Below are 26,370 nucleotides of genomic sequence, written 5' to 3' on the forward strand. Positions count from 1 at the left end.
GAGGCAACTAGTAGCAGTAGATTTTATTCAAGGTTCTAAAAAGGGGCTAAATACTTATGCCCATCATTTTTTTAAATAAAATGTGAAAACCCAAGTAACCAATCATCCTTTGTCTTCCACTTCAGTTATGCACCATTAAGTCTATCACATAAGACCTTCAGTAGCCTTTTGTTACATGGCAAAATGTGGCCAATTTTGAGCCGTATAGTACTGTTGCTGTACTATACAGCAAACAAGTATAACAATTCCAGCATCAAAATAAACTTCAATTTTTCAGAAATGTTTTAACCACAACTGTTTGACATAAGAATGCGGTTTTAGTTTCTAAAAGTTTTAATGCACAACAAAAACCAAATACATTTGGAGGGGATCAGCTTCTTAACGTTCATCATCCTAAACAATATTTAAGAGATGTTCTGTGTTAAACATAAAAATTACAAACAAGATGTCAGAATGAAAAACAAAACCTACATCAATACGAGTTATTTCTGAAATAGGAATTTACACAACAGCAGTAAAGGGGTTTTAAACAGCTCATCTAAAAAGAACAAACTCAGCCCAAGTCACTCTAGGTTTAAACTTTTTAAACAATGTCTTTTTTTTTAGTGAATGTAAGCATAAAAATAAATCAGTTCACTGTTCAGCCAACGCATAATACAAAAATCTGTACCGAAATATATATCTGTCCTGTACAATAATGAAGCTAGAGGCAAATGTGAAAATAAAATAAAAGTTCATCTCAAGAAGGTTTCCAACCACTAATTTGGTAAATTTACGTTGAGTGAGGGAATACTTTTGTTATAGCGGGATCGGTGCTGGCGTGCCGTAAACGTGAACAGAACAAGCAGAGAGGTGACTGCTGGCTGGATGCTTCCCGTCTGCATTAAAGCCCTGAGGTTTAAATCCCGGTTAGCACAGACAGATGGAATAAAACCCTTACAATTACCCGAAAAGTCTTTCACTGAAAACTGAAACAAAACTAACGATTTCAACACGACGGCAAAGCAGGTAAACCGATAGTGCTCAATGTTCCTTTGGTTACCATTGTCCCGTTATTGTGTTTTAGTTTTACAATTATCCCATTTAAAAAAAAAAATAAAATAGGTCAGACCAATTTCAAGATGCAACTTCAAAAAAAAAATTAAATGCCAGTTATTTTTACAAAAACCACTAAACAGAGAAAAAAAAAATCTGTAACATGTCAGGGTTTCTAAATCTTCAAGGGTGAAACTAGAAATTTAATTTTTACTTGCCAATTCTTTATTCAGTTACAAATGGCTGTTTGGTTGTTTTTTTTAAGACGTGGACAAATAATATTTGAAAGGAACTTTTTTCCAGTTTACGCTGAAATAAAAATGTCTTCAGCTCAGTATGAGCGATGCCGTTTAACGGATGCAGGAATGTGATGCACTGAGCAGCAGAGCTGCTTCATGTAGTTTTACTGTCCAGGTTCTGATGCCGGTAAAGGTTAAGGATCAGATTTCGGATTTCATCCCGTTTCTGCCGAACCACCTGCCGTGAGAACCATTTTCGAAGCTGCAGAGGTAAATCAAAGTGCACCACAGGGTCCTGCAGATGAAACAAATCATTTTAAAGAGCTCATTTTAAAAACTAATTCACTAAAATGTTCATCTTAAAGCATATCAGCTTAACAAAATGGGCCATAAAGTCATAATCTTTACCTTTAAAAAACACTCAACATATTGAAGAAGGTACAGGCCGCAGTCACTGCTGTTATCCTGAAGTGGAACTTGACAATGTGAGCTCTTCAGCTGATCAGGACCAAAATCTCTGGATGATCCACGGCGCACCTCCCATTCTGACTGCAGATACCTGTAAAAATAAATAAATAAATAAAAAATAATAATGTCTTTTATTGCAGCCGTATAACCCCACACAGATTTTCGGAATGCCCTGGCATTAAATTTCAGTTTGTACAGTAGGAAACAAAACCTTGCTTGTAGATAAAATTTCTCACTCCAAGCTATTATTTCTAATTTCTCTAGATCAGGGGTTCACCAACTCTTGTACTCCTGCTGTAGTTCATCCACAGCCCTTTCAACAGGATGTAGGCCTGGAGACGGACGGCTCAGGAAGAAAGCTGGCTGCTGAAGCACTTCTGTGTTGATCTGGCCATATAAGGATAATTTTCCTGCTGAATGACTCAAGGATTTATCATTCTGGCAGAGCTCAATTTGTTTTAAGCAGCCTTGGTATTAAAATAAATAAAAAAGTTGCCCAAAAAAGGTGAGGGTTTCAGGAAAAGGCATGAAATATTCATCCTTTATACTTACACTGGACCCCTCTGGTGTTTGTTGTCGAAAGCTTTCAATTATAGTCTAATGTGACCACTTGGTCTGAGATGAACCTTCAGTGTAAATTACCCATTTATGCCTGAAATGGTGACACTTAGAAGCCTTTTTCCCCACATGCTACCCAAAATAATTGGCTGGTGTTTAAACCAATGGTTGTGGAGAATCTTTGACCCCAAGAAGCCACTCCTTGCTGCAGATAATTGTGTGTGTGAACGTCTGCACCGTAGGTTCAAAGTGCTCAACTTACTCTCGTAAAAGTTTGCAGATCCGCTCGTGAGAAGAAAGCTTGAGAGAATCCATGATAAGAATGCACGGCCTAAAGGAAAGAGACACGCAAGCCTGTGATCAGAGTCCTCATCCAGTTCATAGCTGTGGTTACTCTAACACTTTTATAATGGTGCATAAAATAATTCAACAGGTTCAACAGGACCAAGAGAACAGAGCTACTCTATCCCCCCCCCTGCATTTCTTCAAAAGAAATGTACATCAGATGTGCTTCTGAGACACAAACCAAACTAGCTTTTTGACAGAATATACTACCAACATATTAAAAGTAATAAGTGAATGACAAACTGCTGAGGCTCACCTTCTGCAGACGGTCCGTCTCTGACACGTCTGTTCAGTGCAGCTCTAATGAAAAAAAACAAGGCAAATTAGTACTGATTGAATCATGGAGATAAACTAACTTGTAGAAATTAAAATACATTTCTGCTGTTCTTACAACTGGACAAGATGGTGGCAGGTCTTTGGTCCCTGTATCCAGGCTGTTTTCTAAATCGACAGAAAACCAGACCAACTTCAGACGTTATTCATTGCACCATAATAACGCTGATCCTAGAACAGGAACGCTGATCCTAGAACAGGGACGCATGCCTACCCGTCTCGGCGTCCATGCTGACGCTGGGGTCCAAACTCTCCAGCGTTTCTGCAGGATTGTTTGAACTTTTACATTCTTTGGTCTCGTCTGGTTCCTGGGCCGCTCCCACCCAGTCCTCCAGCTGAGGCTCATCCAGTCCAGGAAAGCAAATCACGACCAAATACCAGTGAGCTCTGAACAGAGAGACAAACAGCAAGGGTTTAAGACTTTACATTAAAAAAACGACTGTAAGACCGTCGTTTCTGATTGCTGAGCTTACTCTTGATTGACAGGCACAAACAGGAAGTCCTTGTTAAAGATGTCCACGTGACGTGTCCAGGTCTTCACTCGCTGGTGCCGCCTCTGCCTCTGACAACTGAGTCCATAAATAAATACATTTTTTAAAAACAGCTTATATTAGCCATGTCCTTTAATATATTGGTAGAAATGGGGAGGGACAGCCTTTGTGAAACAGATTAGGTTGGACAGCAATAAGACATCAAATTCAAAATGGGCTTAAAATATGCATAACTAGTAAAAACTGAGTTTTTTTATATGGACAACACCCTTTTGTCAATAAGGGATCAATTAGTCCTACAGAGGTGAAACACTCCAGTGAAAACAATCTTAAGATCATCCTGAGTCCACTTTTATGCCCTGATCAGCTAAACTCAGGTTTTCCACTGGACTCAGGTCTGGGAACAGAGATGGTCGTGGAGTAGGAATGATTGTGTGTCTGGTGAAAAATTTACCGAATGTCTTGCCTCACTCTCTCAAGCAACCTACTGATGATACAAGGATTTTTTGTGAAAAACAAAAACAAAAAGATGAGTAGAGACAGGCAGGTTAACAGCATCCCAGATCCTCCATCATTCAGCAGCTATGAGGTTTTTCCACAAGTCTACATCCGTCAACATTTAATCCCCAGAGAAACAGGAAGTCATGGATTGATATTCTCAACACTTTGAATAAATAAGTTGTGAGGAAAATGCTTCAGTTTCGTTTAATCTGTAGAGATGGTTGGGCATGTCAACAACTGGGAAACCTGACTTGAATCATAAAAGGAGTTTTCTTAATGTTTCAGGGTGTTGCCTTAATCTTGTCAACTAAGTTTAAATGTTCCCCGACATGAGAACAAGCCTTTCAGACCAAAAACCTGCCAGCGGTGGTTCACTTACGAGTCACTGCTGCCTCCTTCGCTGGCGTTGTCCCTGCGCGTCAGCTGCTTATAGAAGAAGCTGCTGAAGATGTGGGAGCGCTCAGAAATGGCAGCAGATGCATTCTGGATGAGATACCTGGATAAAAACAAAACAGCCGATTCAGATGGAGTTCTCTTTACTGGAGGAAACTCGCTTAACAAGCCAAATCTCCCAAATTCTTCACTTACTTCAGGTAAAAATCAATGATTACATCATTCAGGTACTTCCCAGCATCAAGGCATTTAAGATCCTCCATGGTTACGGTTATTCCCCCTTTCAACGGGGGCGGAGGAAACTGTATCAACCTAAGGAAAATGAAGGGAGCACAGTGAGGTCGTTTCCTTTTACAACTTTAGATCACAAAGATATCAGGTCTATATTTATTATCAATTTTACATCTTTATTCTAATAAGATTGTAGCAGCATACGCTTGTTTTAAAGCCCATCTCCAGCCAGGAAACATGGTGATAAAGTAGGTAGGTCAGTCACCTTTGAGTCAGTCCCTGGTACCTAAATTTAGTCCATTTGGAGTCGGGTTTGCAAAGAGACACAGAGTAGGATCCTTCTCTTCTACGATGGCAAACTGTGTACACGGGCTTAGCTTCCTCCTTTTTGCTCTGTGGGAGTAAATGTATCTAGTTAGAGGTTTTCAACCTTGTCTTCAAGACCACTTAAAACTGAAACGTTGCAGCACGATTAACGCAACACAAAAACTCTTCTTACTAGACAATGACTTATTGTGCAGGGTGATGAACATTTTATTTTAAGTGCATTGAACCAGGAAAACAAAAGAATGGCAGTCCTACTCTAACGTAGTACCAGGTACTCCCTCTGGGATACGACTAGCAAATCCACAGGAATGTAATTAATCGGCCTGCTGGGGCAACATGGATGAATGTGCTGGATGACAGTAAACGTTCAAAAGGTCACCATTTTGCTTCATAATTAAATTCTAACATTAAAGAGTTCATGGTTTTATACTGGAACGGCAGGGAGATTAAACCAAATGTGGTTTAGAAGAAGTCAATGGGTTATTGTGGCACAGCGTTAATATTGCAGTAAAATCTATTTTGCTTGAGCATTTTACAAGTTGTTCAAGTCAAAATATGTTAATTTAATAGTCTTTTTTTAGAGCACGTAAACTTGCCATAAAAGGTGTTTAGGAGCAGCAAAATGCATCCAACTTGGATCTGCAGTGAACCAGGATTCACCAAATTATTCTGATGATGTTTTTCAACCATTTTATTTGCCCTCTTGTTTCGTTTGTGTGTACATAGTTCCTTTGCTTCTTTTTATCTTAATTTTGCGTAGTCACTTAGTTAAGCTTCACTAGCCTAGCAGAGAGGATTTGTTGACTGAAATCTAATGTTAATTCAGATAAACAGCATTCTATCTATAGTGGTATTCTTTGGATGTTCATTTATTTCTATTAAATTCTTGAACTTGAAGAGAAGTCGTCACTCATTTATATATGTGTGCAGAGTTTGCTGTTAAAAGAACGCCAGTGCTCATATCATCCCTTTCAATTATTGTCCAAATGTCAGCTGTTTGGGCTGATATTCACTGGACAATACCAAACACACAGAGTTAATTAAACATTAAATAACTTAAAACCGTGCATAATGCCACAACAAGCATAAAATGACCAGGGCTGCACTTAAAATATGTTTAGATGATAACTTTTTGATAATTACAGATATCGGTCAACATGATTTCTATTTTATTAGTATGCTTTTTTTTCATCCAGTTAAAATTAAACATGTACAGAAATGGCCAGGGTATAGGGGTTGAGAAAATGTAACTAAAGGTCCTAGAACTAAACTTGGTCTTCTCTGTGGACCACAATAAAAAAAAAAAAACAGTCAGTAGTTATAGTAGGAAGTAGAAAATGAATAACTTCTTGTAACTCTCGGTTCTGCCACTAGGAATAAAACAGGTCTGTGACCCTAAAACTCTAACGTGACAAACTATCTCCAAATCGTCGCCATGGAGGAGTCCGAGGGTTATGTGTTGAAGCTGCCGTTTCTACATGGCTGGAAATGCCGTAACAGAAGAAAAACAGCACAAAGCCTTCAGGTGAACTCCCCAGAGCTACCTATAACCATTCCTATTAAAACTACACAGGTGTGTGAGAGTTGCAGGCCTGTAAAAACTAACCAATCGCTGCTGTTTGGTCCGAGTGGAAGGGATTGGTCCGAGTTTTGGTCCTGCTCTCACCCCAGCTCTGTCCCCTCAAGATCCGGGGGTATCGCCTCATCTATTGCTTGTCCCACATGCCTATCATAATGATGCACTCACAAAATGCCAGTGCGCAGGTTCCTTCACCCTTTCTGCTTGCTGGCTGCACATGCACACTTCTAGTGTTTATGTATCAGGTTAGCTTAGCGGTTAGCTTGGGTGTCTCCGCTGCTCTCGCTGTATACTTTGAACATGGCTGAGAGTCGCAAGAAGCGAAGAGGAAGGCCTCGGTAGAAAGAAATTAGACCAGAGTGGATTTGGATTTTTTTTTTTTCATGCGATCCCACTGAGGCATGGCAGAGCAGGTAAGACTGTCTTGCACATGTATGGTTTTTCAGAAAGGGACTTGGGGAAACTTCTGAGGAAAAAAAAAAGGTAGATCGCCAACTCTACCTTTACATGAGCAGGCAACACCAGAAGGTTTACACGGGCTGCATTCAGTCCAACATTGGCACAAAACCCTTTAGATCATGACAGGTTGAATCCTCTTGCAGTCATTAGATTAAGAAGCAAGCAACTGTGGACTTGGTCATGTCTGGTTGCTATTTTTAAAAAAAGACGCCTTAGAGACATTCACTAACTCCCAGACGGCACAAACGCTCCGCGTCAAGGCTTTGCCTGCTTGACATCCTTCCATTCCTTCACTGTAAAACTAAACAAAAAAAAAGGTGTGGCAACAGATGTTAATAGCAAACAACCAAGCATACTGGGAGATAAGATGACTGGGATAGAACTGGTTGAGGTGCAACAGAAGCAAGAGACTCAAATACTGACTGATCTACAGTCTTCGTTCAATATTTTCTGAGGAAGTAAATTTTTTCCTAGTTTTCTTTCCCCCTCAGTCTGTAAAAAGGAATGGGCTGCTGCTGTCAGGGTACAACAAAGTTTTAAATCAAAGAGTCAGAGCGCTGGTGTACCTAGCCTGCAGTCAGCTGCAGGCTGGGTACACCAGCAGGTGGCCTAACTCATACCAGCCAATGTCAGCTTGTTATACTTGAGTAAAATTGCATAATAAACCTGTGTGGGTACTAGTTTTCAAATGCTAAATATGAAGATTAACCATTTTACTGGTATTTACACAAGTCTGTATGAAAATATAGATGAATGATAAATGTTACAGCATGTTATAACCAGTGATTGGGTCATCAGCAGCAGGAATGATCGATGACCTGCTTTTAAATAAATTTTAGATAATCTTTTGTTTAAACACCATATTTTAGTACAAACATCTTCTAAAAATTTAGATTTCATAAAAAAAAAAAAAAAAAAAAAAAAAAAAAGAGGCTTGCTTACATCTGGGGGAGTCTGGGGTTCTTCCTCCTCCTCCACCTCCTCCTCCTCCTTTGTTGGTCCATCTTCCAGTTCTCCATCTTCTGCTGCCATGTCAACATCCAGCTCCACGTCCTTCTCGTAGTTCGTATCCACCCAGATGTGGGCAGTGGGGAGTTCGTCTTCATCATACTGGAAACTGTCCTGTTCTTCACTCAGGTCAGAGTCAGGGCTTTTAATTCCAAGTATGGAGAGCAGATTTGAGTCCGCTCCGACTCTAGTGATCAGCTTTATGCTGTCGTCCAAAGAAAGCACTGGAGAGTCAATGTCTAATAAACTACTAGGTCCGTCTACATTGCTGTTTGCGCTGAGTTCAAGAGTAATTCTGTTGATGCAGTCAATGTCCAGCACAGAGCGCAGTAAAGCTCCCTCCATCCCCTCCAACGGATCTTTGAGAGTCAGCAGGATGATGGGACTGGCCTTTCCTGTTAAATAAAAATAAATTATACATACACACGACATTATGTCAATTTAAACTAGAACAATCCAGACATGAAGGCAAACTCTATAGTGAGCATTATGTGAAGATTCAGACAAACCTAGAGGCATTTATCAAAAACATTTGTATGTTCAGAAACGACTTCAGCCTCACCGGTATCCATGGGTCCGTCTTCGCTGAGGCATAGCTGGTAAAGTTGCTGCTCCATCGTCTCAGCAACAGTTTCAGTCACGTATAACAGCAGGACACCAGCCGGGGAAGGAGCCACGTCCTCTTCAAATCGAATCCCTCGAACCTCCAGGTCCTGCTGATCCCAAACGCTGTACCTCCTCAGCTCTTTGCGCTCAAAGGTCAGCATCCCCAGCTGCTCGTTGGTGGCTGAGGATGAGAAGGGATCGGGCTGGATGAATCCCGTTTTAAACCCCGTTTAAAAACTGGCTCAGACACGGTCCTCAATGTTAGGGAAGAGCAGCTGAAACGCAACTCGTTAATTTTGACGCTCAAATTTATAATGTTAGCTCTTAACATTGGGAGCTAAATTATCAGCATTTTGTCAGGGTTCACGTGCAAACTAAAGGTTGGCACTTCAAATAACCGTTACTCATGGGAGCGGTGACGGTAGGACCAAAAGACAAGTTTACTGAAGAGTAGTTTTAGGTCCCCAGTTAGATATAAGTGTAGAAAGCAAATAATCTTTGTTAGGCAAAATTCAGGATGTAGTTGTAGCATCTTTAAGCAGGTCAACCCTGTGTCGGAGCATTTTATGGCCGTCCTGCAGAAACTCCAGAAGGGCCCAAATATCTGTTGCTCTCAAGACAAAAACAAAAGGATAGACGGCAGAGAGCAGTCTACAACTAATAAAATCGTGTTATTTAAAAGCTACTGGGTTTTCAGACAGATATTCAGAAGTTTTGCCCTTTGATTAGGTTTCAGACTTGGATTTGGTATCAGCAGTTGCCCGATGTTAAAGGATTCAGTGTCAGGGACCAAAGTGCTGATTGGGGATCCTAATCAGTAGCAGAGCTCCATCCAGATCTACAGTGGTGGGAGTTCTTGGCAAAGTTAAACCCACGGAACCATTTTTAAAATTATATGTTGCAAAATTTACTTTTTTTCATGATGGCATTCATAAATAGTAATATTCAATATATAGAGTAGGGGCTCCAATTAGGCCAATCTGTCAGATTAGAAGTATCGTTTGAAAATAACCTTTAAGCATTAAGTACTTTATTAAGATCACATTTCAGTATAAAACACTTTGATGCAATATTCTAAAGCCGTGTTTTCATTATATGCAAGAAAAAAAAAAAGTCATTAAACAGAAATAAGGACTTAACCTTGATTTAGCACCTTGGGATTGTTTTTAACAATGAAAAGTGCTTTACAAATAAAATATTAATATTACTACTACTCTTTAGTTAATTGGGATGATAACAAAATAATTGATTTAACATTAACTGCACATCAACAGTTTCAATGTTGATTTAATTTAAAGGTGAAGGCACATCATCTGACACTAGTTTATAGTTTAAAGTTACAAGTCTACAGCTATGTAAGAACATGTAGTCAGTTTAGCTCAAATAAAATATAACTAGCCATTAAGATTTTCTCTGCATAAAACACCAAGTAACCTGTTATCCCACAGATTCAAATGCACACACAAAAAAAAAAATGTTTTTCATGTTGAGCTGCTGATACTTTGTACATTTCAATTGACAGAAATTATTGCTTCTAAATGCAGGATTAGGCAGAAATGCCATCATTTTTATTTTACTACAACAAACTGTTCTGGTGCATTTTCCCTCCACATAAATACTTAAAATAGCAAATCACGCTACAGCAATTTTCTTAGATCTATTGCAACGTCAGCCAGAATGGCACCAGAGCGAAAAGTCACTTGAATTTAAGATTCAGAGGCGAAAGTGCTGGTGGGGTCTTAAAGTTCTAATCCACTAGAACAAATACAATTAAGTAAATTAGGCTACTAAGCCAGGAAAAGATACGCATGCGGCATGATTAGAAGATAAAAAGGTTCCTTTACTGGCAAGGTTAAATTAATTTAGACCAAAGGTCACAGGTAAGTCTGATGTCTGAATAGACTTCAATCAAAGGACATTCTGTTGGATACTTGAACAAAAGCGTTGTGGCAGAAGTCATGAATAAAGGGAAGACGTTTTGTATGCATTAAATAAAATAAAATAAAAAAGTTACCTTTAAGTGGGATGATAATTCTATGTTTTGCAATCTGAGGAGAGAGAAAGGAATCGTTACACAGTTTATGATCTAGATGCTTCATGTAAAAACGTATCAGGGTTACACCGAGGATTTACCATGAGGCCTCCTTCTGCTCTCACTCTGTAACATCCGCAGTACATGGACAAGAAGGGTATACTCAGAGAGGAGTAGTCCTCAGGGCCAGGAGACGCTGCTGCTGGAGGTGGACTCTCTTCCACAAGCATCTGCAACACCTGAAAAGAAAAACAGTTGGTGAAAAGATTAAGATTTTATGACCGCCTCCTAGATTCATCACATCTTGACTTATCAGGAGGTTCAGAGAGCTGATAGGTTTGCATTTTAACGTTGTAGTTTTCCAGAGACCACTTCGTCACGTTGGCACCATCTAGTGGTGAACACAAGTAACGCAGTCTTTGAGGAACCCACAATGCAGTTGATGCTGCCTCATCTGAAAACCGTTTATGGTGTTTAAGTGTAAGAAGTAGTTGAAAAATCATACTAAAATCTTGCCACAGAGGATTTTATATGACTCCAAAATATTTTATGCACATCTCTGTTAGAGGAAGGGTGACTGAAACCTTTGAGTATTGTGCAGACATGATAAAAACTGTTTATGCACTGAAGTTCTTAAATGGACAAATACCTCTTGACTGGCTCCGATCAACGACCTGCATATCAAATACTGAAAAATCTTTGTCTTAAAAATCCATCAAAATTAGGAACTTCCATTTATAAATCACGTAACAATGAGTTGAAGCACTTTAAGATTAATGGGGGAAAAAAACCTGTGCATTGGCAAAATATGCACTTTGATGCATAAATTAGGGGGATTCAGTTGATGCACCAGATTGGTCAGATTTAAAACTATCAAAGAGCCTGAGGCACATTTTTTCCTTTTATGCATCAATAGTCTGCAGGAAAAGAATCTAAATGAACATTGGATTTAGCAGGCCAGAAAAACCTTGATCGCTACTAAATTATTCCAGAGTAAGTAATAATATCAATTTGCTAAAAAAAAATAAAAATACGATCGTTTTATTCTTTTAAAGACTTTTTAAAAAACAGGTGTTTTGGTTAATTTATTTTAGAAGACAAATTGTCAGGCATGCTTCTATTTTGACATGGAAAACGGAAAAAACCCTCAGGAACTGCTGAATGAACACATGAATATCAACTTGACAAGGAGCTAAATTCTGTATTCAAAGTGATGAAGAACGTCAAGCTTCCTGTGAACAAGTTGTACAGCCAGTGCTCATCTGTCTTAAAACGTATAAAACTTGACACGTGGTAGATTAGTTCCTCGCTTATTTAGATACTGAGACAAATCAGTGGCTCAATCGGAAAATGCCATCTTGATAAATGTGCTTAAAAGGGGAGCACATGGTTTCATGACAGTTAGTCTTGCAGTATCTTAGGTAAAAATGTAACATTACCTAATCTGTACCATGCATATAAATATCTCGACCCCACGCCTCAGGCCAGATCCACATTAACTTGTTTGTTTGCACAGTTTGTGCTGCAACACTAAAGAGATGAGCAACATGCAGCTGTGTGTAGGAGAAGTTTCCGTCATGCAGAGAGGAACCATGAACCGAATGAAAAACTGCTGGACCGGCCTGCACCTCCTCCGTGTCTGAAGCCTTGTCATGTTGGGGGGTAGCTTCCTTTGAAGACCTTCTATACGTGGATGAAGAAGACGCCACTTTCCGCACCAATTTGCTGCGACATTTAGGATCATCGCTGCTCTCCTCGTCGCTGGACAACACAACTGAAATGGGAGGGGGGGGGGGAATAAATTACTTGAAAGAGCTTAATGCTGCGGGAGGTCTTTTGTCTTAAAGACCGATGCTGTATAAGACCAATAAAATACAAACTAAAAAGAAAACAAGTAGTGAAAAGGAAAGTGGACTAAAACATTAGTAACTGAAAACATTTAAACCGACTTCATTTAGGTTTACTTCCAATTCCCTCCTTAAATAAACGACAATGTTGATCAGTCATTATGCTTAGAAAGTTTGGTCCAAATACTTCTCAATACGCAGTTCTTAGCGCTTTAGTGACTGCACTAAAAGTCTAAGGAAGCTAACAACGATGATCTTTAATGTATTTGTGTACTCACTGGGATCAGGGGGGCTAGTTGGAGATGTGCCGTCATCCCTGGGCAACAAACTGAGATTGCTGCCGATGATGATGCCTTCAGGTTCCACTTCAGGGATGAGCGGGACCAGGGGCTGCAATCCGTCTTCTCCTCCGACGGTGAACTGCAAAATGCACCGGTCCATACTCTCCAGGTCAACATCTTCCTCGCTTTCTTCCCGCCTAAAAGCTATGGGGGTCTGTCCTCCATCTTTTCCTCCTCCTGTCCGACGAAGCACACTCTCACGCTTGCGTTTCGGGCTCAGCGCTCCATTATACTGCAGGCCAGGATCCCTTCTTTTACGCTTCTATAAGAAATTAACGAGGACAAATTAAAAAACACACTTTACTAACCTTTCGCCTGTAAAATAGGAGAGGGACAGGATAGGAGATGGGGTGTTAAAAAATATATATATTTTTTGGCAGCCAATTAATCAGATTTAAAATGCTGTTTTGATGCTGTAGGGGTGAAAAATATCATAAACAAGAATGGGGGAAAAAAAAGGAACTTAATTATTTAGAAAAATAAAAGTCTAAAACTTATTTATACAACACATTTAAAACAAAGTCAATCCCAATCAAATTGAAAATAGATTTTTTTGCTTTACTTGTAGAATTTTCTTCAAATGTTTTAAATTATAACACCATTAAAAACCGAAAGATTTGCTTTGTAAGGGAGGACCTAAAAACAGAAATTAAGGACTGATGTGCAGAGGCCACAAAAAACAGGGGGTCTGATCTCCTTAGCTTTAATTATACACTGGTGCAAGTTGTGGGTTGTAGAACCTGCTCAGCAGACCTGAGGTCTCCCTGTGGTGCATGTGTGTGTGTAAAAATCTGAAGGATGACTTGGAGTCAGGTCATATAATAAATGAAAACAGCAAAAACAAAAATAAATAAATAATAATTTTATATATATATATATATATATATATATATATATATATATATATATATATATATATATATATATATATATATATATATATATATATATATATATATATAAATAATTTTTTTTTTTAAATTAACCCTAAGACAAATCATCATTTAGACCTTGAACATGTTGAATGGTACCATTTTCCTTCAGTGGGCAACAAACCTGCCTAAAAATGTAACACTGCTGTTTTTCTCCAAAATGTGCCACAGAAGGAGCACATAAAGTAAAACTATGGCCAAGAATGGACCCTGAGGAACACCATAGGGGAACAAAAATAAAAAATGTTGAGGAGGATATTGAGTCCTGATGCTGACAGGGAAAAAAAAAAAAAAAAAAAAAAAAAAAAAAAAAAAAAAAATCCACCAGGCAAGAGGAACATGAACCACTTAAAAAACCCTTAGTTTCCTTCATAACCTCTTAAAAAAAGTTCAGACTCAGCTGTTCAAAGATTGCAAATCAGAGTGGATAATCTCATAACCATTAGGATAATGTAAATAAGATGGTGGCTACAAAATTAATTTCAAGAATGAAGGAGAAATGCTGGCTGCAACATTAAAAAGAGGTCTTAAGTTCCATAGTAGCTTTATAGCGATGGCTGCTCAACTACAAGTTTAAAAGTAGCTCCCAGCAACTAAACCCAGGTCAAGTTAAACGGATGGGTGGTCCAGTAGTCTCCCAGGTTTCTTTGACAAAGTGACGGTTTATATCATTTGAGGGACAAGTAGAATAGTTTATATACCCAATAAGTAACTTGGCACCATCTAATCTTTATTCTGACTAGTTAGAGTCAAGGAACTTCTCAATTTTTCATAAGGACTTCAGATTAAGCAGAAAGAGCTATTGAGGAAATTAAGGCCGTAAAAGAGAGGGTCTAGTTTTTTAATTGATGAAATGTATGTAGTTTGCTTCCACGCATAATTTTCTGACATTTATGTCCATCTCAAATTCAAAAGACACTGTCTCTCTCCCCCCATTTGAGATCAGACCTGCTGACTGCACTAGAAGTGTGAGTTCACCATATGGTTCAGGTGGTTTTAAAGAAGGTCAAAGGGTCCAGGACGCGTTAGCAGGAGGGGGGGAAACAGCACATAAGCTCCTCTGTATTAAGAAACAGCATGAACTTTGTTTATGAGCTGAATGCATGCGTGAACAGCGGCGCACGGTCTTGTTGAATAACGTCACAGGACAGAGACGTCTCAACGGTAACGTGATCAGAGCCACACATTTCAAGCCGAGGATGAACTTGTATGAGATCTTCCAAAGAGTTTTCATTTATACAAAATAAACCTGACAATTAAAACATGCATTGGATAATTACCAAAGAAAAACAAACTCGCAAACAGAAAATGGTATGAAAACTTCCTTTGAGGCCTTGGCTGACACAGAAAGTCGGCACCATGAAATTCACAGGTGAGGTTTACATTTAGACCAACATGAAGATTTCAGCACACACTGATTCAACTGTACAAGCAGTGCAATTCAGGCAATCAAATAGGCCCATCTTTTACCTAATTTGAATAGTTTTCTTCCACTTATTGCAATGTTTAATCCCCTGTAATACTTACAGTATGCTATTTCTCCAAATTACAGCCGTTTAATATCTATGAAATTAATATTCATCAAACATGTATTTTTGTTTTAATGATAAAACAAGGTCAGTCTCCTGATAGTTAAGAATTAGTTTGTTAAGAACTGCCAAGTGCATTCTTATAATACTAGACAAGCTTTGTCTTTTAATTTACCATTAAGTACTAAAACTCAAGTGCAATTTTCTTTTCGGCATCGTGGTGCAAAATCATGAAATGATTATGGAAAATAATTGGAATCTTCAGAGATAAATGGTAAAAAATACTGTTATCCAAAACAGACTGATGTACGATTTTCCAAATATTGACTCCCTGAAATCTAAAAGCTAAAATGTAAAACCGCACATGTCTTTTCTGTTTTCCGTCTCGAGTGAAATGTCTTTCCTAATGTGAGCTCCCTGCCGGTTTAGTTGTTTTAGGGGTGTGGCCTTTGGTATAAGCCCTAAGGGGTTTCTGTCACACTCCATCACATTTCTTATTTTATTGATGCAGTCTAGGATCTTATTTTGATTTACCAAAATAAATAAATCTATAAAAAAAAAAATCTAAGTATGCAATGAGCGAACTATTAGAGAGCCTTGATTGATCGGCACCTACCGAACTGTGCTGAACATCTTGCTCTGATCCGGTCAGCTTGTCTTTAGTGAAACCTACAGAGATCTCATCACAGGCGGCTGTGTCCTCAGTGGGGCTCCAGCTCAGCGACAATCCACAGTCTGTACGGAAGCAAAACCACATTAATGCATAGTGGCAACAGAACAATGAGATGTAGTTTTCCACACACGCAGGGCGCTAAGTCTCATTAGGCCTCTGTGTAGGCTTGTTCAGAGGGCCAGGTGATCGGTGCTGAAATTGGAGGCAGCTGGACAATGTCTTTAAGCCCCACCTCTCTCCTTCCTCCTTTCCAGCATTTGGTGTTTTATTTCTGACTTGGTTTAAAGGCTTATTTTTTAAGTCGCTGCAGCGTGTGGTTTCTCTTCATAAAAAAAGAAAAAAGAAAATAGAGAATAGTCCCAAATTTCTTTACAACGCAGCAATTTTTTTTTTTCATTTTAACCAGAAGCTCTTCAGAAACCTCCATGGAACACCTCCCGGCCACTTTATTAGGCACACCTGTTCAAAACATGTCTGCAATGATGCACATAGAGGGGTTGAAGGCGACATGCTGAAGTTTAAACCGAGCATCAGAAGGAGAGAGAAAAGGCATTTAAAGTGACTTTGAACATGGCAGGGTTGTTGGTGCAAGACTTGAGGGTTTTTTTTATTTAGAAACTGCTGATCTAGTGGATTTTTTCAAAAACAACAATCTCTCAGGTTTACAGAGAACGCCTTGAAAGACAGCAGCAGTTGCGTGCGTGAAAAAGCCGTGTTGGTGTCAGAGGAGAATAGGTTGGTTTGAGTTGGAAAAGGAAAAGGCAGCTCAAACAGACGCTCGTTACAGCCAAGGGATGCAGAATATCATCTCCAAACACACCTTCAAGCAGATGGGCTGCAACAGCAAGACCGCAGCAGTTACTGCTCCTGCCGGCCGACAACAGGACACTGAGGTTACCGTTTACTCACACGCACCGAAACGCTTATCCTGCAGAGGTAGCACACATATTTATATTAACTGGCATTAAACCTGAAGGTCCCGCTGGAAATGATCAGCAGCGACGTAAGGATTTCCCCAGTAAAGCTGCCACAGTTTCAGCTGCTATCTTCAAGCTTTTGAATATTAACTCTATCTGAACAGAACATGTTCCCACTTCGCAAGGGTCAAAGCGGCAACAACGAAGTATTTGCGAAAATATGCATCCGACAACAACCTTTGTCGTTTCCAAATTTCTCTTCTACTAGTTTTATTTCTGTTCCTGGAAAAGAATCAGAAACAGGGACTGAAATTAGGACCCATGAGACCAGAGCCCCTTCACCCCTCGCAGATTCTCAGATATACCGTTAAACCCAGAATGATCCATACACCTGGCAGATTTAGGTTTAAATTAATCTTTCCATTTTATCAACTTGTTTCTTCTGGTGGAAGAGGCATATTAATGTTTAGGATTGGCTCAGAAGGAGCCCTGACCTGACAGGGAATCTATAGAAGGAGCTAAAGATTAGGGTGATGGCAAGGAGGCCTTCTGAGCTCATCCCCAAAGATAAATCTTTAAAGTACCAAAGTAAACACGCAAAAAGCTGCTCAGCTACCTTGCGAAGGGTTTGATTGCCGTGATGCCAATAAACACTTCAATTGTGAGGGATATAAATCACTTTAATAAGTCCTTTTTTTTAATAAAATCATTTTATAATTTAGAATACTTTAAAATTGCAGCTCCTTTTACATTGCCATTATTATGTTATGGTAGATGGCGGTCTCATTTCCTACCAGAACAAAACCTTCTCGGTTCCCTAGAAGCAAAGCAGCTAATAATTTGATTCTAGTTTCACATGTAAATCTGCTTTGGATCACAGCTGGAATCTGCTGTGCTGGACAAGCTGAAGAAAAGGTGAAAGAAATGAAATGTGGACAGGTTAAAGGATCCTCTTTTGTGAAACAGGAATAAGCTTTACGATCAAAAAAGTTAACTAGCACACTAACTGTTATGGAGAGGAGTTGCTCCTATTAAGAATATATTTCAGTAGTAATTAAGAAAGGGCAGGGCATCGTAAGAGTTAGGCTTCACGCTGAAAAGGTTAAATCTCTCATTCAGATGCACTGTCAACAAAACAGAGACAATGTAGACCCACCTACAACCTCAGCAAACTTTTCTTCCTCTTCGTCTTCGTGGTCTTTGCCGATTATCACCTCTTTAATATCTTGGACTCCGTCACTGTCTTCCTCTTCAGCATTTTGTGGCTTTTTGTTTCTCGTCGCTTGTCTAAAAAGATAAAAACATCCAGGATTATTCTCACCACATTATCTCCACCATAACACACACACACACACACACACGCACACGTGTGTATATCTATCTATCTATCTATCTATCTATCTATCTATCTATCTATCTATCTATCGATAGATAGATAGATATACACACACACGTGTGTATATCTATCTATCGATAGATAGATAGATAGATAGATAGATTAGGGCTGGGCAATACGGCTTAAAAATAAAATCTCCGGTTTTATTATAGCAAATTGGATCGATATGTTTTTTTCCTTTTTTTGTTTCACAAAAAGAAATTGAAAGTGCCTCGTATTAGGATTATTATTATCAAGGTAAAAATGTTCTTCTTTACATTACTATGACAATATATTTCCCCAAACATATATTCAGCATTGCATGTTATTGTCTTCATGGATGCCAGATACAGCTCAACTGGATAGCTCACTTGGTAGGGTGTCTGACTCCTGGATACGGGTGAGATCGCGGGTTCGAATCCCGTACGGGGCATATCTATAATTACAGCAATTCTCTGCCACTAATTCACTTTTTATTGTGAATTAGTGGCAACATTGTTTATTTGTGTTAATTATGGTTTGATATCTTCAGGAATTGCACACTTCGCAGATTTTTATTTGCCATGGTGGATCTCGTTATCTGCGTTCCATTGATGAGGGCTTCTTTCATGCCCGTGTTCAACTCAGGGTTGATTGGAGGCTGAGTTTAGTTACCTGATTGATATCACCTGTTCTGAAATCCAGAAAAAAAAAAAACACTGAGTATGAGAGTGAGGTAGAACTACCCAGAGAAGCTGCTTTCTACTCGGGGTAGATCGGCCATTGTTTCTGAAACGGAGCCCTGCTGTGAAATTGACATCACTAGAAATGTCTTTCATTTGTCCAGTAAAGCGTTATATTTTACATTAGGAATGTAGTTTACCAGAATACGGTTGGGGAAAACCGATCTTTTCAGGAAGCTTTATTTTTCATGGCCACCAGATTGGGCTTCCAGCCTTTTATATCAGCGATAAAAAGATAGACACAACAGGTTGGAATATAAAGTGTTTGAGAAACTGCGTTATGTGTCTGTTGTTGAAACTCAAACAATAAAACTGTCCAGGACAAGAACACATTTTATTATTTTTACTGAGGACTGCGGTTTTAGAGATAAAAAACAAAACAAAAAAAACAACAACCTTGACACAATTAATTCTCATCTTGTGCAGACTGGAGAATCTGCCTCTCTGGCTGCAGGGGAACTGATCATTTCAGGGGATCTGAATTTTACACATCACCCTGCCTTCAATAAACTGCAGCAAGCAGTGGAGGGAGTTGTTTTTGGTTTGATCATGCGTCACTTTCTCTTTTAGTTCAAAAGAGTCAACTGGTCCAAGCATGGATAAACACTAAAATAAACAGAAACTAGATGTAAAATAAATTACTCAGGAAGTGAATATACAATTATATTAAGCCATACATGAGATTTCAGCATTTTTATAATAATTGGTTCCCATAATTGACTAAAAATACTTAAAGGGGACCAGAATTGTGCGCTCTACCATGACTGTTCGGCTTCAGCGTGAACATGATCTGTCGTTTAGCACAAGCTAACGCTAACAATAGGCTACTGATAGCCTTGTGTCCATTTAGAAACTTACCATTCATTAATATTTTGCTGCATCCTTGCTGGTTGTGCAGGAGGCACCACTACTTCTGCTTCTGACTCAGGGTCAAAGATCTACGTCTGTTAGCAGCCATTTTCACTTGTGTAAAGTGTGAGTGTTTACATTGAGTCGGGGGACACGGCCAGCTACAGATTATTTGCTTAAAGCGAGGAACCATAAAAACAGCTCATTCTGAAAAGAGCTCAAAACAGGCGGAACTGGAGAGGTGAAATCTCGTTACCTGAGAAAACTTTAGCACAAAAAAAAATTTATTAACATGCTTAGTATGGCCCAGAAACCTATCCTAAATGTTTAAAATGAAGTGTAATAGGTCCCATTTTACTACAAGTATCATAAATGCAATAAACAGGTTCATGTGTAGAAATCAGTACAAAGTAATTTATGAGCATGAATTGACAGATGGATTAATACGGAGTCGTTAAAGTAACATTTAGGAAGAGCTGTTTAAACCACCTTTCCTGTTCTTTGTCCTTTAATATTCACATTAAAATGTATTAGTGCACAACTTATCTGATGAGCTTTCAGGGTCTAATTAATAAGGCTTTGTTTTGCACCTCTGATAACTGCTGTATGGGAAAAGCTGACAGTCTTTTAGCAGAATTAGCAAATAAATTGGAAATCATAAAAAAAAGCCAGCCTACCGTTGAGAGGTGGGGGTCCCCTGTTTGCCGTTAGAGGTTGCACTTTTGCGCTTGTTGTTCCTCTCCTCTGCCTGACTGGTCCTGGCTCCGCTGCGGGGCTGATCTTCCTCTTTGCATCGACCATCATCCTTTTGAGAGCTGGAGAGCCGTCTAGAGCCGCTGCTCATTTTCGTCCTCTCTATATAGTCCTTGCCCAGTTCGGTCTTTAAGATATCTGTTAGGATGAGACGGGGCTTCTTCCTAAAGGATGCAAAAGAGAAATGTTTTTTTACGAGCTTCCTCTTCGCCATTGGGGCTTGTCAACACTTTCAAGCTTAAACTCATTTTTTCGCAGCAGGCGGGGCTATATTTGTCCCAGCTGATGCACCGGGAGGGTCTGAGTGCTGCAGATAGGACATATGGGTGGTCATGATAACTTTGGCATTGAAGTCGAGATGCTTAAACGCAGCATTTCCTTCAAGTAACCCCACTTAAAGGTGCTATGACATCACTGTGTAAACCATTTTGATGCAGTTGATATTGCTGCACATGTAAATTCTCTAAAGGATTTCAGTAAAAAAAATAACCTCAGCTTGTTGTTTTGTTATGCCAAATGTACGGTTTTGGTATGCATCTCTACCAAGTTGACTTCACTCTGAATGACTACAACTATATTTGGAAAACCAAAATGCTCCTCCACACCACTTTCCCCCTCCATCGACATCTTTCTCCTCTTACGGCAACAAGCCGTCACAAATGCGGCTGTAATATCGTCGGCTTCCATTGCGCAACAACTTGTGAATAATAGTTAGGAGAGATGCAAGCCTGTATCCTCATTTTTTCAAGTTTTTTTTAAACCAAACTTTATTGAACACTCCTAGAAACAAATTCCCGATTACTTCCGTAAACCGTGCGCTGCTGTGTGATACGTCTCCTTCTGTCGCTTTGCGGTCTTGAACCGCTCAGAAAGCAGTTTGATGGCCGTCGCATTTAATAGTAGTATTAAAAAAATAAAAATAAAAAATTAGCTTTCAGAAATAAATCGGAAGGTGTGGGAGCTTTTATTTTGGTGTGGCTGTGTGCCACGATTGTTGACCTTATTACAATTTAATACATTTTAGATAATTACATAACCACTCCAAGTCCATTTCCTGCAGCAAATGCCTTAACCTTCACCTGTTTGTAATGGGTCAACTGCATATTACTTTACAAGGGAAATCTTTCTGTATAGAAATTTTTTTTTTGTTCAACCATAATGTCAAACCTTGCTTGCTTACCTCAGCATTTCAGGACTTTTTAAAGCGGCGTGACTGCAATTAAACACCGTGGACCCATTTTTATGCCTGGAATTGTGAGATTTGTATTTACAATCAGCGAATGCAGTCCAGGAGACCTGTTAAAAGGAGAAGGGGAAGAAAAGATGCAGGTCTTGAAAATAGTCCCAAGCACTACTAATAATTAAAATATCTTAATATGGTTGGAGATCAAAGACTTTTTGCACCTGTCCTTCTAACTTTCCACACTCTGATGGCAGGGATGCCACGGGGATTTTCAGTGGGTTTTCCATCTAAAATACAGATAGTGATTAGTTAAGAACGTTTTACTTCAATAGCCACACGTGAAAGCAAAGTTTGCTTTAGCAAAAAGCAAGCAGAAAGGTAAAAAAAAGAAAAAAAAAGGAATCAAGGTGAAAAACTAGTTAGAAACAAAAACAGTTGCTCTCTTACGCAGCAACACAATGACAGGAAGCAAACATGCAACGCTTCTGAATCAAACTGAAAAACCCTTTGGCTGCAGTAGCAGAGCACAGGTGAGCAGCAAAGACGCTCCTGATGACAATGAAATAAATAAATATTCCCTGAGTGGCTGGATCCTTCAAGCTTAAGAAAGCTCTCTGAACAAAAACAACATAAAGTGAATAAAAATGAATCCTATCTGAGGAAAGATGTCGGAAAGATGAGCTGCCTGTGCGCGTTTCTGTGCAGACTTTGTGCAGAAGCCTGAAATGTTTTTTTAACATCTTGTTTTAAATAATTTTTCTGTAATGATAAAGTGAATGTCTGATTCAATTTTAGAAACCCAAATGTCTAAAATAATACCAATAACTGATAAAAAACAGCTCAATTCAAAGTTACTGTGCCATATATTACATCTTAACTAAAAGGTGTAATGGAAAGATTTTTATTTACTTTGTTGCCCTCTGACTAACTATATGTAAAATGTAAAGCTTCAATAGTGAATTCCAATATTTACAAGCTACTAAAACTTTCTTTGACAACTAGGGAGTATTTTTTTCCCCCCAGGTTTTAGATTTTCTGCGATATTTGGCTCCTCTGTTTTGGGCGACTGTAAACTGTCTGTAAAGATTGTAAAGACTGTAAGTCTGCAAAGATGACCCACTTTTGGTAAGAAACCTGGTTTTTAAACCACATCAGAGAGAATAACCTAACCAGACATAAATTATCTCAAAATGAACTTCATAAAGATACGAACTTGAAATAGGATTTCTTTTAGTGCTTATCTGAGTCCAAAAACTACAAGAAGGCAGCCCCAGCCACAGAGCCAGCCAGCAGCACATTGTGACTCGGACATATGCAGTCTACGTCATCAACGGACACGCCAACATGCAACTTAATAAGCTGAAAATAAAAAAATGTAACAAATACCAGCTTGTCCTTGTCTGCAAATGGAATAGTTAAGGCTCTTCGTCGCTCCATTCCTTTTTAATATGTCTTAAGGCACTGCAAGACACATGTAAATCACATAATAAATGAAGTCTGTCCTCTGGCAAGCATAGAGCAATATAGCTAGAGAAGCAGCGATCATACATCTGAACAAAATAAGATGTTTTGTTTCGTAGCTTTGACAGCTTCACCGGTGACCTGCTTAGCAATACAACTAACTCACTTGCCTTAAAAGTAAAAATATAAATAAATGAAGATGGAGTAAAATGTCAAAGAGAGAATGAGAGGTCAAGGGAGAGGTTTAAAGTGTTCGATGGAGATATTTCCTCTGTTCAGTTCCGTTTGTGAAAGGTTCATTATTCACATCTCCGGATGTTTTATGGATGCACATTTTCTCCAATTTATCAAAAATATGCTGTCGCAGCTCCTATAGAAAGGGAAATCAGAATCAGTGTATGTGAGCGAGCTGAAACAGCTGGTTCCACTCCAATGGGCAGGTCATCTGAGCGGTGCATTTTTTTTAAAAACTTTGACTCTTCACTGAAACTGCCGTGTCAAGGTTTGTTTGTTTTTAAATGGTGGTGGAGCCGCTTAAAGTCGGTATAAAACTCCTTTCCCACTGTCTAAAAAATAATGTCTGTTTGCTGTTGTGACAGAGAGGTGTAGCTACAGCAGCTGTGAGCTCTCTCTCTCTCTCTCTCTCTCTCTCTCTCTCTGTGTACGCGTGCACGCGTCTTCCTCTCTAAGTCCGCCTTTGACAGTTTCCTTTAGGCCAGTTAGAGCACGATTGAGGAGATCGTCAAACCTGGTTACTTTTTTTTAAATAGAAACAAATACCAGTTTAATACATAAATCAAACAGAATATGTTCTCAGGAAGGTCATTTGCATGACTGGAAGTAAAAAACAAAACAAACAAAAAAAACCAAGTTTCAGATTGTTTACATTTTAAATTCTTTTGGCAAAGTTGTTGTTTAAAAAATGTAAATGTGCCCAACAAAGGGCTTGTGCCGCTACATGAAGTGCACAAACATTTGTTATTATTACTTTTATTGTTGTTATTATTATTAATAACAATAATAATATTTATTGTCATTGCAACATACCTTACATTCCAACAAAATGTATTCTCTGCATTTAACCCATCCCCTTGGGGAGCAGTCAGCTGCGCCTGGGGAGCAGTCTTGGGTTAAGGGTCTTGCTCAGGGACCCAGAGCGGTAGTCTGCAGGAGTTGAACCCACAATCTCTGGGACACAAGTGCAATGCTATCCATTGTTAATATATTATGGATTTTCTAAAGGAGCACTGTGCAGCATTTGAAGGTTTTTTTTCTCCTTTATTTCTCATACATGCTTGACATGTAAAATGACCTTTCCTCTATTTAATGCAGTTGCTTCAATAGTCAGTTCATGGGATCAGGGTCGTGTTCTCTGGGCGCGGACGTGGCACGGTGCGCTCTCGCTCACCTGGCTACTTTGTTGAGTCTCCGTCATCATTGAGGCATTGGCGAGTGAACTTGGTCTAACTTCAATATTTATAGCTTTCTTACCTCAGAAGACATGACGCCTTCAAACAAAAGAGATGTGCAGTCTCAGCGGGGGATTATTTTCCTATTCTCCCATGCACAACAGTTCAACTTCTGTCCAGAGGGGGAAAATGTCTCTAAAAACTCTACTTTTGATTAAATGTTTATTTTTTTGTTTAAATTGACACATTTGTTATTACTGTGTTATTTTTATCTTGTAAATGAAAGAAGAAAAAGCGATATCGGCCTCAAGAATCGGCCCAAAATGATCGACCCCACGTATCGTGTATCGGTTTGCCTGATGTCAAAATAATCGGTATCGCTAATAAAAAACCTTCACTGGTCGATCTCTATAGGAAACCCCAGCTACGTGCAGCTTCTCTTGGAGTTATTTGTTCCACTGAGCTGGTCTTTGGCCGAAAGGTATCAAACTGAACAGAAAACTTCAACGATAAGAAGGTCATGCTGAAACCCAGTGAGGCGAATAACAAAATGCATCCATGACGTTTATCTGAAGCGACCAGCGCGCAGCTCTCTGGAACATGCAAAACCAGCTCGGACCACTCGGTGGGTCTTTTGTCATCGGAGCCCATGCTTGTGGTGCACAGACAACACATGTGTCACCTCGTTTCATAAAGCGTCCGTCCGTGTTTACGTCGTGCACGCAGCCACTGCATCACGTACTTTTGAGTGAATTTTCGGCACAACAGAAAGTGTGATTTCATTCGCAGCTAACACTAGCCGACGCGGCTAGCCCAGTGAATGCTAGATGTTGCCCACGCTGCTGGCCGCAGACAAATCTTACCCCTCCAGGTCGGAGCCTCCTCTGGTTCTCCCTCTTTGTTTCAGCAAAGCCGCTTTTCCAACAGTGTCCTCCAGCCGCACCTTGCTTGGACAGACGGTAAACACATCCTCTCCACGGGCACGACTCTGCACTTAACGACCGCTTCTGGTCCCTGCACCAACATCCGGTGAAAGGAGGAAGTGCACCCAGAAAAACATTCCGAAAACGGTTGCGTTAAACAAAAAAAAAATAAAAAAAAATAAAGTAATAAAATAAATTTGCTGCCACCCTATGATAGTAAATTAATTAATTAAGAGATAAATGATTGGAGCTAAATAAAATATCCCAGCCGCGTTCAGCAGTGGCGCCAGAAGAGGGAGCTGATTCGGGGCCGTCAAAGGCCACCCTCCCTCTCCTGGCCCCTCCTGGCCAGACGGATACATTGGATTTTATGTGATATTTTTTATGCGATAAAGCCACACCAAGTTTTGAACAACAACACTGAAGTGAAACGAAAACACGAGTTTCAAAAGATTTTAACAAAGAAAAATCTGAAGAGTACACTTATGAAACTGTGCAAGATTGCCCCAAACTTCTCGACAGCTTTATTCCTGGCCTGTCTTGTGTTTTTCTTCTTCATGACGCTGCTTATTCGCAAACAAAACAGATTAGAATTGCCATATTATTTTTTCTAAGGGCAACATAAAAATGTACATACTAGAAAACAGTGCACCACAAGAATAGAGATACGCATTAACAAAAGGGCAAAGTGTTTTTATTTTATTTTATTTATTTTTTTAAAAGATAAATCTTGAGTTAGATTTTATTTTAAAGAGATAAAAGAACCAAGACTCTTCAAAGAACTAATATGCAAAATAGGCAGTTGTCTAGTAAGAGATGATAACCAGAGATGAACATTGATGAAAATCTAA

General features: G+C 39.3%; 1 protein-coding gene across 2 annotated transcripts; it reads right to left on the reverse strand.

Moving 5' to 3' along the window:
• Positions 1 to 315: 315 nt before the first annotated feature.
• Positions 316 to 25,621, reverse strand: senp7 (SUMO specific peptidase 7). 2 transcript variants are annotated; one of them, XM_036139106.1, is made up of 23 exons: positions 25,460 to 25,621; positions 23,113 to 23,187; positions 21,948 to 22,013; positions 21,724 to 21,839; positions 20,468 to 20,707; positions 18,001 to 18,131; positions 15,871 to 15,989; positions 12,731 to 13,055; positions 12,234 to 12,379; positions 10,707 to 10,844; positions 10,588 to 10,621; positions 8,530 to 8,754; positions 7,902 to 8,362; positions 4,860 to 4,987; positions 4,559 to 4,675; positions 4,350 to 4,466; positions 3,452 to 3,547; positions 3,193 to 3,365; positions 3,037 to 3,086; positions 2,902 to 2,945; positions 2,563 to 2,631; positions 1,683 to 1,833; positions 316 to 1,569 (listed from the first exon to the last, which is right to left on the reverse strand). In XM_036139106.1, the coding sequence occupies exons 2-23, from the start codon at positions 23,161 to 23,163 to the stop codon at positions 1,429 to 1,431; spliced, it is 3,138 nt and encodes a 1,045-aa protein (XP_035994999.1). In that variant the 5' UTR covers positions 23,164 to 23,187; positions 25,460 to 25,621; the 3' UTR covers positions 316 to 1,428. The 2 variants fall into 2 exon arrangements, with proteins under 2 accessions (XP_035994999.1, XP_035995000.1); XM_036139107.1 differs by lacking the exon at positions 23,113 to 23,187.
• Positions 25,622 to 26,370: the final 749 nt, after the last annotated feature.

The sequence above is a fragment of the Fundulus heteroclitus genome, chromosome 7 (genome assembly GCF_011125445.2).
Source record: "Fundulus heteroclitus isolate FHET01 chromosome 7, MU-UCD_Fhet_4.1, whole genome shotgun sequence".
Taxonomy (NCBI): Eukaryota; Metazoa; Chordata; class Actinopteri; order Cyprinodontiformes; family Fundulidae; genus Fundulus; species Fundulus heteroclitus.

Bases quoted from the DNA above. Each gene is read 5' to 3' on its own strand.
- senp7 (XM_036139106.1), bottom strand. From the start codon at position 23,163: ATGGAGCGACGAAGAGCCTTAACTATTCCATTTGCAGACAAGGACAAG. The intron at 4,988-7,901 runs GTAAGCAAGCCT...TTACTCCCACAG, and splicing joins AACCCCAGACTCCCCCAGAT to AGCAAAAAGGAGGAAGCTAA. The intron at 1,570-1,682 runs GTAAAGATTATG...TTTCATCTGCAG, and splicing joins ATGTTGAGTGTTTTTTAAAG to GACCCTGTGGTGCACTTTGA.